This window comes from Mobula hypostoma, chromosome 2 (assembly GCF_963921235.1).
Source record: "Mobula hypostoma chromosome 2, sMobHyp1.1, whole genome shotgun sequence".
Lineage (NCBI taxonomy): Eukaryota > Metazoa > Chordata > Chondrichthyes > Myliobatiformes > Myliobatidae > Mobula > Mobula hypostoma.
In genome coordinates, this window is record NC_086098.1 from 227727560 (window position 1) to 227743869 (window position 16310).

At 43.3% G+C, this 16310-nt stretch overlaps 1 protein-coding gene across 1 annotated transcript in view; it reads right to left on the minus strand.

Annotated features, from left to right (window-relative positions):
* The window catches only part of nelfcd (negative elongation factor complex member C/D), a 116270-nt gene extending 100402 nt beyond the window's left edge, over positions 1-15868 (minus strand). Inside the window, exons 1-2 of the mRNA XM_063041589.1 lie at positions 15706-15868; positions 2532-2647 (exon numbers count right to left, since the gene is read on the minus strand). Of these exons, the coding sequence (XP_062897659.1) occupies positions 2532-2647; positions 15706-15837 (248 nt within the window). The 5' untranslated portion in view covers positions 15838-15868. The remainder of the gene's footprint in view (positions 1-2531; positions 2648-15705) is intronic.
* Between the last annotated feature and the right edge of the window lie 442 nt (positions 15869-16310).

Consider the following 16310-nt stretch of genomic DNA (forward strand, 5'->3'; position numbering starts at 1 on the left):
AAAGATAAATGAGCAAAAAAATCAGAATCAGTTTTATTATCACTGAGACAGATCAGCTGGTTGAGTGGTGTCACAACAACAACCTTGGCAGTTAGACCAAGGAATTGACTGTGGACTACAGGAAGGGGAAGTCAGAAGAACACACATCAGTCCTCATCGAGGAGTCCGCAGTGGAAAGGATAAACAGCTTCAAATTCCTGGGTGTCAACATATCTGAAGATTTATTCTAAACCTAATATATTAAAGCAACTATTCATTTACTGAGATACAGCACAGAATAGGTCCTTCAAGCCACGCCACACAGAAATCCCCCGACTTAATCCGAGTCTAATCACAGGACAATTTACAATGATCAATTAACCTTCCAACCAGTACATCTTTGGACAGTGGGAAGGAACCGGAGTACCTGGAGGAAACACATGCGGCCACGGGGAGAATGTGCAAACTCCTTGCAGGCAGTGGCGGGAATTGAACACAAGTTGCCTGTAAAGCGTTGTGATAACCACTATGCTACCATGCCACCAATTATGAGGAAGACATGCCAGTGGATAGATTTCATTAGGAGCGTGAGGAGACTTGGTATGTCATTGAAGACTCTGGTAAATTTCTACAGAGGCGTCATGGAGAGCATTTTGACTGGTTGCGTCACCTTCTGCTGTGAAGGCACCAACACACAGAATTGAAAAAGGTGATTCATAGGCAGCTCCATCATGGTCATCTTCAAAAAATAATGCCTCAAGAATGTGGCATCCACCATTATGGATCTTCACCACCCAGGACATGCTCACTTCTCATTGCTACCATCACACAGGAAGTACAGGAGCCTGACACCTCACTATTTTTACATGACTTATTTAGATATATATATACTTCTTACTGTCGTATAAATTTTGTTGCGTATTGTAGTGTACACTGCCAAAAAACAACAAATTTCATGATACAACAGTGATAATAAACCTGATTCTGATTCTCACAAATGTTGTGAAATTTGTTGTTTTGTGGCAGCAGTACAGCACGTGGCTTAAAAAACTATAAACTACAAAAACTAAATAGTATAAAAAAAAGGGCCAAAGGGGCAAAAATATTGCATTGCAGTTACAAGTCGTTTCTCAGATAGTTGACAGAAGGCATTACAAAATCAAGGTTTTGACAAGGTACAGCAAGTAAGTAATAAAGTTAACAGATTTTTATCGGTTATTGCTGGGGAAATTGAATACCAAGTTAGGGAACTTGTGCTTTGGTTACTGAGCATTAGTAAAACCACCTCCAGAGAGCTGGGTACAATACTTATTTAAGGAAGCCTATTAATTCAATAGAATTGGTTCAGAGAATAACCGGAATAAATACGTTTTCTTTATGAGGAATAGTTAGAAGGTTAAGCATAAATTCTCTGGAGTTTGGAAGAATGAGAGGGGTTTTAATTGAAAGATACAAGACCCTGAATAAAGGTACTGATAAAGGATCTCAGCCTAAAATATCGACTGTAATTCCTCTCCTTAATTGCTGCCTGACCTGCCGAGCTCCTCCAGCATATGTGTGTGTTACTCTGGGTTTCTTATTAGGTTAACATTTAAGAATATCAATATTACTAGATTACTTAATGTTTTAACAATGTTTTAAAACTCCACAATGCATCGTCTCTTTGGATGCCAAAAAAGCGTTCGATCAAGTCGAATGAAAATATTTATTTAATGTTTTAGAGAAATTTGGCTTCGGTGTTAACTTTAATAATTGGATTAGAATGATATATAAAACTCCTATTGCTACTGTTATTACCAATAACTGTAGGTCTCCTTTTTTTCAGCTTTCACGGGGGACAAGACGAGGCTGTCCATTCAGTCCTTTGTTATTTAATTTAATATTAGAACTGCTTGCTATTGCTCTTCATGAAGCTAAAGATATTTATGGGATTTTTGTAAATGAGACCATTCATAAGATTTCTCTTTACGCTGACGATTTATTGGTTTATATATCCAATCCCGAGGAATCTATTCCTGCTTTGCTAAAATTATTTAAGGAATTTGGAGATTTTTCAGGATATAAAATAAATTTTAGTAAAAGTGAACTGTTTCCTTTAAATGAATCTGTTTCTATATATGATAATAGTCCTTTCAAAGTCACGGATTCTTTTAGATATTTAGGTGTTATAATCACTAAAAAATATAAGGATCTTTATAAAACTAATTTCGTTCCCTTGTTAGTTTCTATGAAGTACTTATTTAGTAGGGGGTCCACTTACAGTTTCACTTGTTGACCATATAGCAACCATATAGTCAAAATGATGATTTTACCAAAATTTTGATATTTATTTCAGAATATCCCTGTTTTTTTGACTAAGAAGTTTATTGATCAGATTGATTCCATTATTTTATTTTTTATTCTCACAGCACTTTTAAACTCACCCAGACTGACCATCTCCCACACTCACAGAGATTATTCTGTGTTCCTTTCAAACCCGTCCCTGCCTCCCATGCTCTTTTACCCACCACAGCTGTGTTTTTGACTTGTTCAGTAACGCATGGTTCAGTTACCTTTTCAATGTGTTGAAGATAGGTGGTTCCATTATGTAATCTCTACTGGAAAATTTCTGTAGGCATTCCTGTTGCACCTCTGCATCGTCTTCACCATCCCCTTCATCTTCATCGTGCTGAGTGGGGATATTAAATTATTAGTCAGTAACACAATACCGCAGTGCTCCTCCTGAATCTCTTCCCATTCCTAGTCTTCCCCTAAATACAAGAAATTCCAAACTGGAAGCTTCCAGACCCAAAAAGAAGCGTTCATCCTCATGAGCAAGTTCTTATACTCTGAAGAAGGAAAAAAGGCATAGCGACAACCTGAAATTTGCTTTTAACTACACAAAATGCTGTATAGAAGCAGCATCAAACAAAGCAAGAAGATGAAAAAGCTTAACTGTTGACCAGTTATTGCTAAAAGAAACAGTATTAGGCTCCCTTGTGAGATCCCTATTTGTCAAATGAACACTGAATAACCACGGGGAATGGCATCATAAACCAACAACTGCTGGAACCATAGAATAATTCACCTGAGAGAGACAATGCCATCAAGAAGAGACAAACTGCCTGGTATGGTGATGAATGTAATTATACAAGAAAGCTTTAAGACAGATACGATCATAATTTCCAAACTGGAAATGTACAGGACCTGGGAGCATGATTGTCATAGAATTACAAACTCATACAGCCCAGAAACAGGCCCTATGGCTTACCAAATCTGTACTAACCATCAAACACTCATCTACATTAATCTTACTTATTCCTCCCGCATTCCCATCAATTCTCCCCGATTTTACCACACGCCTGCACACTAGGGCAACTAGCCTACCAACTTGCATGTCTTTGAGAAGGAATCCACATGGTCACAAGACGATTGTGCACAAAGCACAAAGACAACCACCCAAGGTGCTGTCTGTGTGGTTTTTGCACGGCTGCATCACGGTGTAGCCCAACAGCACTTACCCAAGCCAACATTTGCAGGACGTCTCCAGGAGAGGACTGGTATCTGAGGGAGAACCCTTGAGCAATTATAATTCAGCTTGCTGTTTAAGAGGGCAACAACATGTGCTAAGTATTCATGGGAATAAATCGATTTTTTGCAGCAGTCGGTGGAAATCAGTTTAGTTTTATCTTGACTTTCCTAGATATTATTCAGATTAGTTTTTGTCTAAAGTGGGTCAATATTTCAGAACCACACAGTGCTGGCTTCTTATACAATTCTTATACAATTTTATTGACCAGAGATGTGAATCCTGGTAGCAGGTCCCTTGGCCAATGTTCCCTCTAATTTTTAGTAGTCAGTGTGCGCAAAAATCTTATGCTGTGCAAATTTTTTTCCTGTGACAAAAGTATGTGCGCACTGAATGCACACATAGCAGTTTATGTAGGTTTACAAAATATTTGACATAAAACTGCACAAAATAACAACAAAATAACATACATAAAGGGTCTCGGCCTGAAACGTCAACTGTACCTCTTCCTAGAGATGCTGCCTAGCCTGCTGCATTCACCAGCAACTTTGATGTGTGGTTGCTTGAATTTCCAGCATCTGCAGAATTCCTCGTGTTTGCGTACATATTTAAGTCACTCAGTTATTTTTTCTCTCTCCTGTCTTTGGCATTTACCCATTCTTTGTAAACTTTATCTAGACTAATAGAACTTCCATCCAATTGATAGCTTTTGATTCTCATTAACATTTCCAAACGACATTCACCTAAATGGTTTCTCAACTTGTTTTTGAGATGATTCATTAGGCTAAAACCTCGCTCACAGTCCACACCAGCCGCAAGAAAGGTTCCCCCAATGTCCATCAACTGTGCAAGGTGGCAAAACTGTTCATTTTGAAGTACAAATGCCACCATTTGAGCAAAGTTTGAAATCAGTTTGGATTTAATTTTTTCTTGCACGGAAAATTTGAAATATTAAACTGTCTAACTATTACAGTATTTTCAGCTAGAAAATCATGATATTTTAGACATAAGGCACTAACTTGTTCATCGCCAAATGTGAAGTCACAATCTGTAATTGCGGAGAAATCAAAAGCTGACCATTCTTGTACCTCATCTTCAGGAAACCTTTCTTCTAAATGAACACAAAGACTATTTATAAAAGTAAACAGCGAACTTGTATCTACTGTGACGTTTTCTTCACGTTGTTAGCTTAGCAAAACTTTTAACTTTGTCACTCCACGAAACATTGTCTCCCAGATACTGCTTTCTTATCTTGTTAATTTTGCCTCGCGTAAAATGAAGTGAATCAATCCCTGACGTGCATTGTGGTATTTGAAAAACCGACAAGCTAGTTAACAGAACTAAAAGATTATTTTCATTAAGTATAATTAGGTAACTAACCTTTTGTGCGCACATTAATTTCCTTTGTGCGCTGGTTGAAAAACGTGTGTGCGCACACGCGTACAGCTTAGAGGGAACATAACCCTTGGCCCAATCAGCCCATGCTGCTCAATTACACCCATGAGACCAATTAACGTACTAACCTTTATGTCTTTAGAATGTAAGAGGAAACTGGAGCATCCTGAGCAAACCCACACAATCACAGGCAGAACGTACATACTCCTTACAGACAGCTGCGGGTTTGAACCTGGGTCACTGGCACTGTTATAGCTAACCACCACACTACCCTATTTGTCTCCCCACGCATGCAGCTGTCCCCACTCCAACACTTTTTATTTTAATTTCAGACCATATTTGCACTACTTTGCTTTTCTAAAATGTAAAAGATATTCCTAGGAGTGGCCTGTATATAATATTTCGATCTGTACTTCTCAATGCCTCTGGGAGTGAGTCACTGTTACAAAATGATTCCCAAGTTTCTGCCAGCATATAAAAAAGATCCCTTGGATAATATTTGTAGAAGATCCGCAAAAAGCTGTCAGCATTTGCAAGATACCATGGGAGAATGACTACTTATCTGCAGAAGCACCACAGCAATGGAGTAATTAGCCCCAAACAATGTGTCAATCTTTGCTTGCTATCCCTGGGAGGATGCTAGCAGGCACTAGTTATCTTTGAGTTGGATAAGTATGTGCAAGTGATTGCTGGGATAGTTTGAATATTTCAGCAGATATTTACAAGGGATCTTAGGAAGTGTGTTAGTATTTGCAGGATGTCCTGGGAATGTGTCTATTTGTGGAGGGAGGTGTGACGGGGGTGGAGGATGTCATGATATACAAACTTTCCTGGGACAATATTTATACAGGGTGTCCTGGGTCAATATTTACAGGGCTACTTGTGAATGTGTCAATGTTATAATGAGATGCCTTGGTGTATGTCAATACCCAAAGACTGCGAGGAATTGCAGGAGAACCTTGGCAGAGCTGTGTATTCACTGGCATCACCAGCAGTAGTTAGAATATCTCAAACACGAGGAATTCTGCAGACGCTGGAAATTCAAGCAACACACATCAAAGTTGCTGGTGAACACAGCAGGCCAGGCAGCATCTCTAGGAAGAGGTACAGTCGACGTTTCGGGCCAAGACCCAACGGCCCGAAACATCGACTGTACCTCTTCCTAGAGATGCTGCCTGGCCTGCTGCGTTCACCAGCAACTTTGATGTGTGTAGTTAGAATATCTTGGTGTTTGAGAGTTACCGGGTATGTATCATTAATTTCACAGGGTTTCTAAGAATATATACATTCAAATTAAATTGAATTGACTTTATTTCTTACATCCTACACATATATGAGTAAAAATCTTTACGTTACATCTCCACCTGAATGTGCAATGTGCAATTTATAGTAATTTACAATAAACAGTATGTACAACAAGACAGTCAATATAGCAGAGAAACACAATTGTATCAGCATGAATTAATCAGTCTGATAGTCTGGTGGAAGAAGCTGTCCCAAAGCCTGTTGGTCCTGGCTTTAATGCTGCGATACCATTTCCTGGATGGTAGCAACTGGAACAGTTTGTGGTTAGAGTGACTTGGGTCCCCAATGATCCTACGGGCCCTTTTTACACACCTGTCTTTGTAAATGTCCTGAATAGTGGGAAGTTCACAGCTACCAATGCGCTGGGCCATCATCACTCTCTGCAGGGTCCTGCGATTGAGAGAAGTACAGATCCCATATGAGGTAGTGATGCAGCCAGTCAGGATGCTCTCAATTTTGCCCCTGTAGAAAGTTCTTAGGATTTGGGGATTCATGACAAACTACTTCAACCATCTGAGGTGAAAGAGGTGCTGTTTTGCTTTTTTCACCAGACAGCCGGTATGTACAGACCACGTGAGATCCTCGGTGATGTGTATGCCCAGGAACTTAAAGCTGTTCATCCTCTCGACCCCAGATCCATTGATGTCAACAGGGGTCAGCCTGTCTCCATTTCTGTAGTCCACAACCAGCTACTTTGTTTTTGCAACATTGAGGGAGAGGTTGTTTTCTTGACACCACTGTGTCAGGGTGATGACTTCTTCTCTGTAGGCTGCCTCATTATTATTTGAGATTAGGCCAATCAATGTAGCGTCATCAGCAAATTTAATTAGCAGATTAGAGCTGTGGGTGGCAACACAGTCATGGGCATACAGAGAGTAAAGGAGGGGGCTAAGACTCAGCCTTGAGGGGTTCCTGTGTTGAGGGTCAAAGGGACAGAGGTGAGGGAGCCCAATCTTACCACCTGCCGGCGATCTGACAGTAAGTCCAGGATCCAGCTGCACAAGGCAGGGTGAAGGCCGAGGTCTCTGAGTTTCTTGTCAAGCCTGGAGGGAATTATGGTGTTGAATGCTGAACTGTAGTCCAAGAACAGCATCCCTCTTCTCCAGGAATGTAAGGACGGTGTGTAGAGGTGGCTATTGTGTCATCTGTTGATCGGTTATAGGGAGTCCAGTGTGGGTGGTAGCATGTCCTTGACCAGCCTCTCAAAGCATTTGCTTATTATTGAGGTGAGTGCAACAGGATGCCAGTCGTTCAGACATGTTACCTCGGTCTTTTTAGGTATAGGGACAATGGTGGATGTTTTGAAGCAGGAGAGCACTCTACACTGGAAGAGGGAGAGATTAAAAATGTCTGTAAACACACCAGCCAGCCAGTTGTGCCGCGCACATCCTGAGTTCTCACCCTGGGATGCCATCCGGTCGGTCCCACAGCCTTGTGCCTGTCCACTTGTTGGAAACACCTGCGTACTTCAGCCTCAGAGATGACCACGGTGCAGGTCACTTCAGCGGTTCTCCTCAGTGTTGGTGACATCAAACCGAGTGTTAAAAAGACTCAGCTCATCTGGGAGAGAGGCAGTGGTGTTGACAGCAGCACTGCATTTGGCTTTGAAGTCTGCGATGGTGTGCAGACCCTGCCATAAACTGCGTGTGTTGTTGATGGAGAGCTGTGTTTGGATCTTGTCCCTATATTGTCGTTTTGCTGCCTTGATGACTTTGCATAGATCATTGCTGCATCTTTTGAGTTCCTGTTGGTTACCGGCAGCGAAAGCTCTGTTTCGCGTGATAAGTACAGCATGCATGGAACTGCTGGTCCAGGGTTTCTGGCTTGGATAAACCCTGACCGATTTTAGGGGACAACGTCTTCGATGCACTTCCGGATGAAGCTCATGACCCCTTCTGTGAACTCAGAGACATCGTCATCACGAAAGACATTCCAGTTGATGCCATCAAAGCAGTCCTGTAGCATGGAGACTGATTGGCCAGGCCAAGAGTGGACAGTTTTAACCACGGTCGCCTCTTGGGTCAGCTTCTGCCTGTACATCGGCAGAAGCAAGATGGAGGAGTGATCCAACTTTCCAAATGGTGGGCAGAGGAGCGCTTTGTAAGCATTGCGGAAGGGAGAGAAGCAGTGGTCAAGTATGCTATCTCCCTGTGTGCTCACCTGGATGTGTTGCCAAAACTTCATAGAGATTTTAGACAGTGACACTCTGTTAAAGTCTCCGGCGACGATGAAAGCAACCTCTGGGTGTGCAGTTTCCAGGGTGCTGATGGTCTCGTACAGTTCCTTGAGAGTCAGGTCAGCATCAGTCTGCGGCGGAATATACACAGCTGTGATAATAACAGCCGTGAACTCCCTAGACAGCCAGAAAGGTCGATACAGCAGCACAAGGTACTCCAGATTCCGGGAACAAAAGAATTTGAGGGCATGCACATTCCAGGGGTCGCACCAGGCAATACTGACCATGAGGCATACCCCAGCTCCTTTACTCTTCCCAGAGAGGTTTTTCGACCTGCCCGCCCGGAACAGGGACAGAGGGCTCGATGGCATGATCTGGTATCTCATCCATCAGCCAGGTCTCCACAAAGCAGCAAACGTTACATTCCCTGTGTTTCCCACCAATAGGAGATTCCGGCTGTCAGTTTGCACAGCTTGTTGTCCAGGGACTGAACATCAGCCAGGAGTATGCTAGGGAGCGCCATCTCAACCTCACCAGGACACCGGCCTTTCTCCCTCGCCTCTGGCACCACTTCCGAGGTAGCGGTGGTGTAATAAATGAGGCTCCCATGGATCGTGTAACCAGCAGTTCCCAGTGGAAAAAAGGCAGCACGTTGTGGGTAAATGCCCACTCCCTGATGTTCAGAAGAGACAGTCGATCATACCTGATATGACTAACAGGTTCTTGAACAAGAAATGTGAAGGAAATTGCAGAAATTAGCAGTACGCTGTAAAGTTGGTACGGAGCTCACAACACTGCTGCGTACGCAGTGCCATCTTGAAGCATTCTACAAGAGCTTGACTCCATTTCAATCAAAGTTTGAAGTTGGTCTCTACAACTCTACCGATATTTTACCACATTACTTATACTTTATACTTTATTGTCGCCAAACAATTGATACTAGAGCGTACAATCATCACAGCGATATTTGATTCTGCGCTTCGCGCTCCCTAGAGTACAAATCAATAGAAAATATTAAAAATTTAAATTATAAATCATAAATAGAAAATAGAAAAGGGAAAGTAAGGTAGTGCAAAAAAAAAACCAAGAGGCAGGTCCAGATATTTGGAGGGTATGGCCCAGATCTGGGTCAGGATCCGTTCAGCAGTCTTATCACAGTTGGAAAGAAGCTGTTCCCAAATCTGGCGGTTATGAGTCTTCAAGCTCCTGAGCCTTTTCCTGGAGGGAAGAGGGACGAAAAGTGTGTTGGCTGGGTGGTCATGAACTTGACTATCCTGACAGCACTGCTCCGACAGCGTGTGGTGTAAAGTGAGTCCATGGACAGAAGATTGGTTTGTGTGATGTACTGGGCTGTGCTCACGATCTTCTGCAGCTTCTTCCAGTCTTGGACAGGACAACTTCCATACCAGGTTGTGATGCACCCTAGAAGAATGCTTTCTACGGTGCATCTATAAAAATTAGTGAGGGTTTTAGGGGACAGGCGCTGTCTAAGGTGCATCTATAAAAATTAGTGAGGGTTTTAGGGGACAGGCCAAATTTCTTCAGCTTTCTCAGGAAGTAAAGGCACTGGTGGGCCTTCTTGGCAGTGGACTCTGCCTGGTTGGACCAAGTCAGGTCATTTGTGATATTGACCCCAAGGAACTTAAAGCTTTTGACCTGTTCCACTTGCACACCACCGATGTAAAAGGGGTTGTGCAGTCCGCTACTCCTTCTTAAGTCAACAACCAATTCCTTCATCTTGCTGACATTGAGGGATAGGTTATTGTCTTCACACCATGCCATCAGATTCTTAATTTCATCTCTGTACTCAATCTCATCATTACCTGAGATACGGCCTACAATTGTTGTGTCATCAGCAGACTTATATATTGAGTTCGATGGAAACTTGGCTACACAATCATGGGTGTACAGGGAGTACAGCAGGGGGCTGAGTACACAGCCTTGAGGGGCACCAGTGCTCAGAGTGATTGTAGAGGAGAGCTTGTCCCCTATTTTTACAGCCTGGGTCCTGTCTGTGAGGAAGTTGAAGATCCAGCTGCAGATCTGAGTGCTAAGGCCCAGGTTCCGGAGCTTAGGAATCAGTTTATTTGGAATGATGGTATTAAAAGCAGAGCTGTAGTCAATGAAAAGGAGCCTTACACATGTGTCTTTATTCTCCAGGTGTTCTAAGGAGGAATGTAGGGCCAGAGAGATGGCATCTGCCGTTGACCTGTTGCTCCAGTAGGCGGATTGCAAAGCGTCGAGGTTGACCAGTAGGCTGTGGTTAATGTTTGCCATAACCAATCTCTCGAAGCACTTCATAGCAATTGATGTCAGAGCCACAGGTCGATAGTCATTCAGGCATGCCACCTTGCTCTTCTTTGGCACCGGGATTAACGTTGCCTTCTTAAAACATGAGGGGATCTTAGACTGAAGCAAGGAGCAGTTGAAGATGTCAGCAAACACTCCAGCTAGCTTGCTTGCACAGACCCGGAGAACCCGTCCCGGGACGCCATCTGGGCCTGCCGCCTTCCTTGGATTTATCTTCAGGAAGGCCCTTCTAACGTCCTCCACAGTGACGACGAATCTCGATGCCACCAGGTCCGGTTCATCCGGAGGGAGCAGGACGCTCCTCTTCTGTTCGAATCTTGCGTAGAATACGTTAAGTTAGTCAGGAAGAGAAGCGCCACAGTTATTAATATTCCCAGCCTTTTCTTTGCACCCAGTGATCTCATTTAGACCCTGCTATAAGTCTACTGGCATCCCTCTGGTTAGCCTGGGCTTCCAACTTGGCTCGATATTGCCTCTTGGCACCCTTAATGGCTTTCCGGAGTTCACGCCTGGATTCTGTGTAGCGACTGGTATCCCCAGACCTAAAAGCCACAGCTCTAGCCTTCAAAAGGGACTTGACCTCATAATTCATCCAAGGTTTCTGGTTAGGGAATACCCAGATCGTCTTGCAAGCCACACAGTCCTCTGTGCATTTCCAAATAAAGTCCGTGACAGCTGAGGCATACTCATCGAGGTTAGCTGCCGAGTCCTTGAATACTAACCAGTCCACCGATTCAAAGCAGTCACAGAGGACCTCATCTGTTTCCTCCGTCCAATGCGACTCCACTTTTGACACCATGACCTCCCGCTTCAGTTTCCGTTTGTAAGCCCGGAGGAGGAGTACGGCCTGATGGTCCGATTTTCCGAAGTGAGGTCGTGGGACGGAACGGTAGGCATCCTTGACTGCTGTGTAGCAGTGGTCAAGTATATTCGGGTTTCTAGTGGGGCAGGAGACATGTTGGTATAACTTTGGCAGCGCACTTAGGAGTTTGCCTGTGATTTTTTACTGTGTCATCGAAGAATTCAGATAAGAGAAAAGAATTCCCTTGGTTTCCAAGTTATGGTTCAGCATCATCTGGTTTAGAGGGAAACAACACTCTCAACGGTCCCTTGTTATGTGCTAGAATTTGCTGTCTGCAACCTGAACATGTACCATTATGTCCAGGGATTTAGAGTTTTCCAGAGATCACCAGACCTTCCATAGGGCAGTTTTCCCAAAGGACAGATAATGTGTTAAGCAACACACACACAATGCTGAGGGAACTCAGCAGATCATGCAACATCTGGAGAGGAAAAGTCAATGTTTTGGGCCGAGGACCTTCACCTGGACTGGTGCCAATCTTGGGGGTCATCTCAGAGAACCCGTCAGTACTAGGTGGTGTGATTAACCATGATCGGGTATCAGTTTTTACCTTGGGGGGGATCAACTAACGAGTCAGTATTTTATAGGGAAGGGTTGCCTGAAAATGTATTCGTATTGCCCAGGGGTCTACAAAGTCCCACCTGTGCTAGTCAAAGGGAGCGTGTGGCAGGAGTCAGCACTTGTCAGGGCTCCCTTGCATCCTGTCAGCATTTGCCAGAGGGTGAGGTTATACTCTGGCAATGCATCCACTTTTGCTGTGGAAGGGAGTATAGGATGGAACTTTGGGAATGTGTCAATATTAGACAAAATGTATCAATATTTGTAAGGTGATTTTCAGGCAATGGCATCGGTATTTGCTAGGTATCATAACTTGATACAGCGGGTCCCTTCTCCCTACTCTAACATAGAATAAAATGATAACCAGTCCAACTGAGACCTCAGTCCCATCCACCCCCTTTGATAATTCAAAGTCTATCTTCCTCTGTCTTAAAATGTTCAGGGTCTGAGACATTTTAACCAACCCCTTTTACTCTTGTAAAGTCGACCCATTCTTAGTAAACCTCAACTGCATTCATACCCTTCTTTAAAAAGGGAGATCAATAAAGTAGTCATATATTGTAGTTTCACCAATGTCCCATGGAATTGAAAAATATTAACCTGTGTGTGCAATTCTCTGCACATTCTGTTTGTTTTTCTATTTATTTGCTGCATCTGGATACTAACCATTGGCAAATCATGCACTACAATCACCAGAATCTTCTACTTTTTAGAGCTCTGCAATGGCTTGCCAATTCTATGAGAGGCCTTTACTACTCGCACCGTTTCTGCTTTGTACTCCATTTGCCAAATAAACAAATATAGTCCCGTCCTTTCAGCATTCTCATCCATTGTGTATGCAAGACTCAAGCTGCAGCCTAACCCTTGATATAGTTTCTGTGCCTTGATTAATGAAGGATGACTTCCCATGCGTCAATTTAACCAATAACAAACTGCTGTGCAACATTTATAAATCCATAGTCATACATTCCAAGGCTCCTTCATGCCATTCAATTTCCTTCCATTTACTATATATACCTTTACATCATAGCGCCTCCCCAAATGGATCATATCATACATCTGGATTAAATTCCATTTGCCAATTTTCTGCCCAAATGACCAGACTATTCTATCTTTTTGCAGTCTAAATCTCCTTGCTGTCGACTAGTTGGCTGATTTAGGTATCACCCACAAACATCTTGTACGTGCTCCCTCTAGAGGAACTCAGCAGGTCAGGCAGCATCCATGGAAAAGATCGGTTGACGTTCCGGCCCGAAACGTCCACCGATCTTTTCCACGGATGCTGCCCGACCTGCTGAGTTCCTCCAGCGTGTTGTGAGTTTGCTTTGACCCCAGCATCTGCAGATTATTTTGTGTTTACGTGCTCCCTCTAGGTGGGTCTAAATCATTAAATATATTATGAAAAGCTATAGGACCAAGTGCTGAGCCTTGAGCAACCCCACTGGCAACCAGAACACCTGTCCAGCCATTAAGCTTTGCTTCCTGCCACTGAACCAATTTTGGACCCAATTTGCCAATCTCCCCTGGATCTCTAAACATTTACTTTAGTGACCTGCCTGCTGTGCGGGCTGCTGTCAAAACCCTTCTGAAAATCCATCTCATTTGCATCAGCTCATCAACTCCCTATCAGCACTTCATGCTGAGAATTGGTGAGACCCCACCAGAGAACTTTTGGTCCACTTTCTTCAGGAAGGATACACAGATACACTAGCATTGGACACAGTCCTGTAATGAAAGTGGGTTCAAAGGACAATTTCTGTCCTGTTGATAAAAGGTTCTTGAACAGACCTCTTATACGATAAAGATAAACTCATGATCTCTCAATGTACCTTGTAATAGCTTTTGCACTTTAATTGTCCATTTAAACTTTCTCTGTATTTGTAAAACTATATTCTGCATTGTTTTGTTTTCCTTTTGTACTTGCATATGACATCATCTGAAGTAGGGTCTCAGGTCAAAACATCAGCTGTTCACTTCCATGACTGCTGCCTGACCGGCTGAGTTTCTCCAGCGTGTGTGTTGCTATGGAATTATCTGTCTGGATAGTGTGCAGACAAAAGGTTTTCACTGTATCATAGAACACGAGACAACAGTAAACTAATTTCCAATTGTCGTATGTCAAATGACTAAAGAAAAAATTGTATTCTTTGGAGCTTAAAAGAATGAGGATGATCGTATTGAAACATATAATATATCCTTATTGAAACATATAATATCCACCATGACAGGGCGGATGCCGAGATGGTTCTACTGGTGGGAGAGTCTTAAATATAGGGTCATAATTGTAAGTGGGCAGTCATTTAGTACTGAGGTATGTAGGCATTTCATCTTGATGGCAAGTCTCTAGAGGTTGTGGAAACAAGATCACTGATGGTATTTTAAAGATGAGACAAGTTAGGCAAAATGAGAGGTAAGGGGTACTTATACAGAGAGGAGACAACACCTGGGACAGATCAGCCATGGCTACATTAAATGTCGGGGCAGGCTCCTATCTTCTTTGGATTCTGAAGAATTCAATGCAGTTAGTCAGACATGACCACTCCTTGTCAAATCCACATTGGTTGTTAACCAGCAGTTTCTGGCAACATGTCAAAGTATCACTTGAAAAACCATTAGAGAGAATTTTTTCCCAGGGTAGAAATGTAAATTACTAGAGGATGTGCATTTAAGACAAAAGGCTGAAAGTTTAAAGGGCAGATGCAAAGCAAATATTTTTTTAAAACAGAGTGGTAGGTACCTGGAACAGTAGGGCACTAAGTATAAAAGTTTGCAAGTTGTGTTGCAGCTGTCTCAAAATTTGGTTAGGCCACATTTGGCGTATAGTGTGCAATTCTGGTTGCCATATTACAGTAAGGATGTGGAGGCTTTGGTAGGGTGCAAAAGAAATTTATCCAGGTGTTGTTTGGATTGGAGTTTCACCTTTAAGGAGAGGTTGGACAAACCTGGATTGTTTTCTCTGGAGCATCAGAGTCTCCAGGATAATCTGGCAGGATTATATAAAATTCTGAGCAGCACAGATTGGGAAATAGTCATGTATCTTTCACCCCAGGGTGGAAATTTGGAATACTGATGAGCATAGGTTTTAAGTGAGGTGGGGTTTAAAGGAGATTTACAAGTCAAATATAGTTTTACATAAACAGTGGTAGCTACCTGGAATAGGTTACCCTGGGAGTGGTGGAAGTAGCTACAATCGTGGTATTTTAAGAGGCTTTTACACATATGAATATGCAGATGGAGGGATAATGGGTTATGCGGGCATCAAGTTCATGGTAGACCCAAGATTTCTGTGCTTTATGAAAGATAACAGCGCGACTGGCGAAGAGAAAGTGTCTGAACAGCTGTCTACCAGAGCACCACCATTTGTAAGGAGGCGGGATGGAGCGATGTGTCCATCAGTGTTCCTTGGCCATGTGACCACTGACGTCAACAAATAAACGCAGCGCTCATTGACCGCTCGCCTTAGACATGACGTGGACCAATCAGCGGAAAACGCCCCGCCCCATTCATCCCCCCCCAGTCGCACTTCCATGGTCGAGCCCGCGCTTTTCCACTATCTGCAGCCCCTTTTTCAAAAACAAAGGCGAAGGAGAAGAACCCCAGGGTGTTTCTCACCATGGAACCATCCTGCTCCTCCCAGTCCGCCGCGCTGCCGAAATACTCCTCGCTCATCCCCCTGCCCCGGAGCCCGTTACCGGCCCCAGCGCACGCGCCACTCCGCCCACTGCTCTCGCCCAGGCCGCTCATGGGTTATGCTGCAAACAAACTGTCAACAGTGGGACGGAGGCAGCAGCAGGCGCTGACCTCCCAGTACAGCGCCACCTATGTTAGCGGTGGCGAAGACTGCCACTGCAGCATCACCTGGGCTACTTTAGTCTTTGCACGTGTTGCCTGGCCCGCTGAGTTCCTCCTTTTTAGTTACTTTTGCAATTTTGCTGCTTCAAAAAATAAACATAACATATTTTCTCAGCTATGGGATCTAAATCCTCATTAGGAACTCATTAAAATTACCAAAAGACTTCAAAACATGTCAGCAGAATTAGCCCTCGGTCCTTCGAGTCTATTCGATGGGCTAGATGGTCTAATTACAAGCACAAGAAACTGTTTAGGCCTTAAAAGTCCTGATGAAGGTCTAGGCCCAGAACGTTGACCATTTATTCATTTCCATAGATGCTGGCTGACCTCCTGAGTTCCTCCAGCAATTTGACACTGTTGCTCTG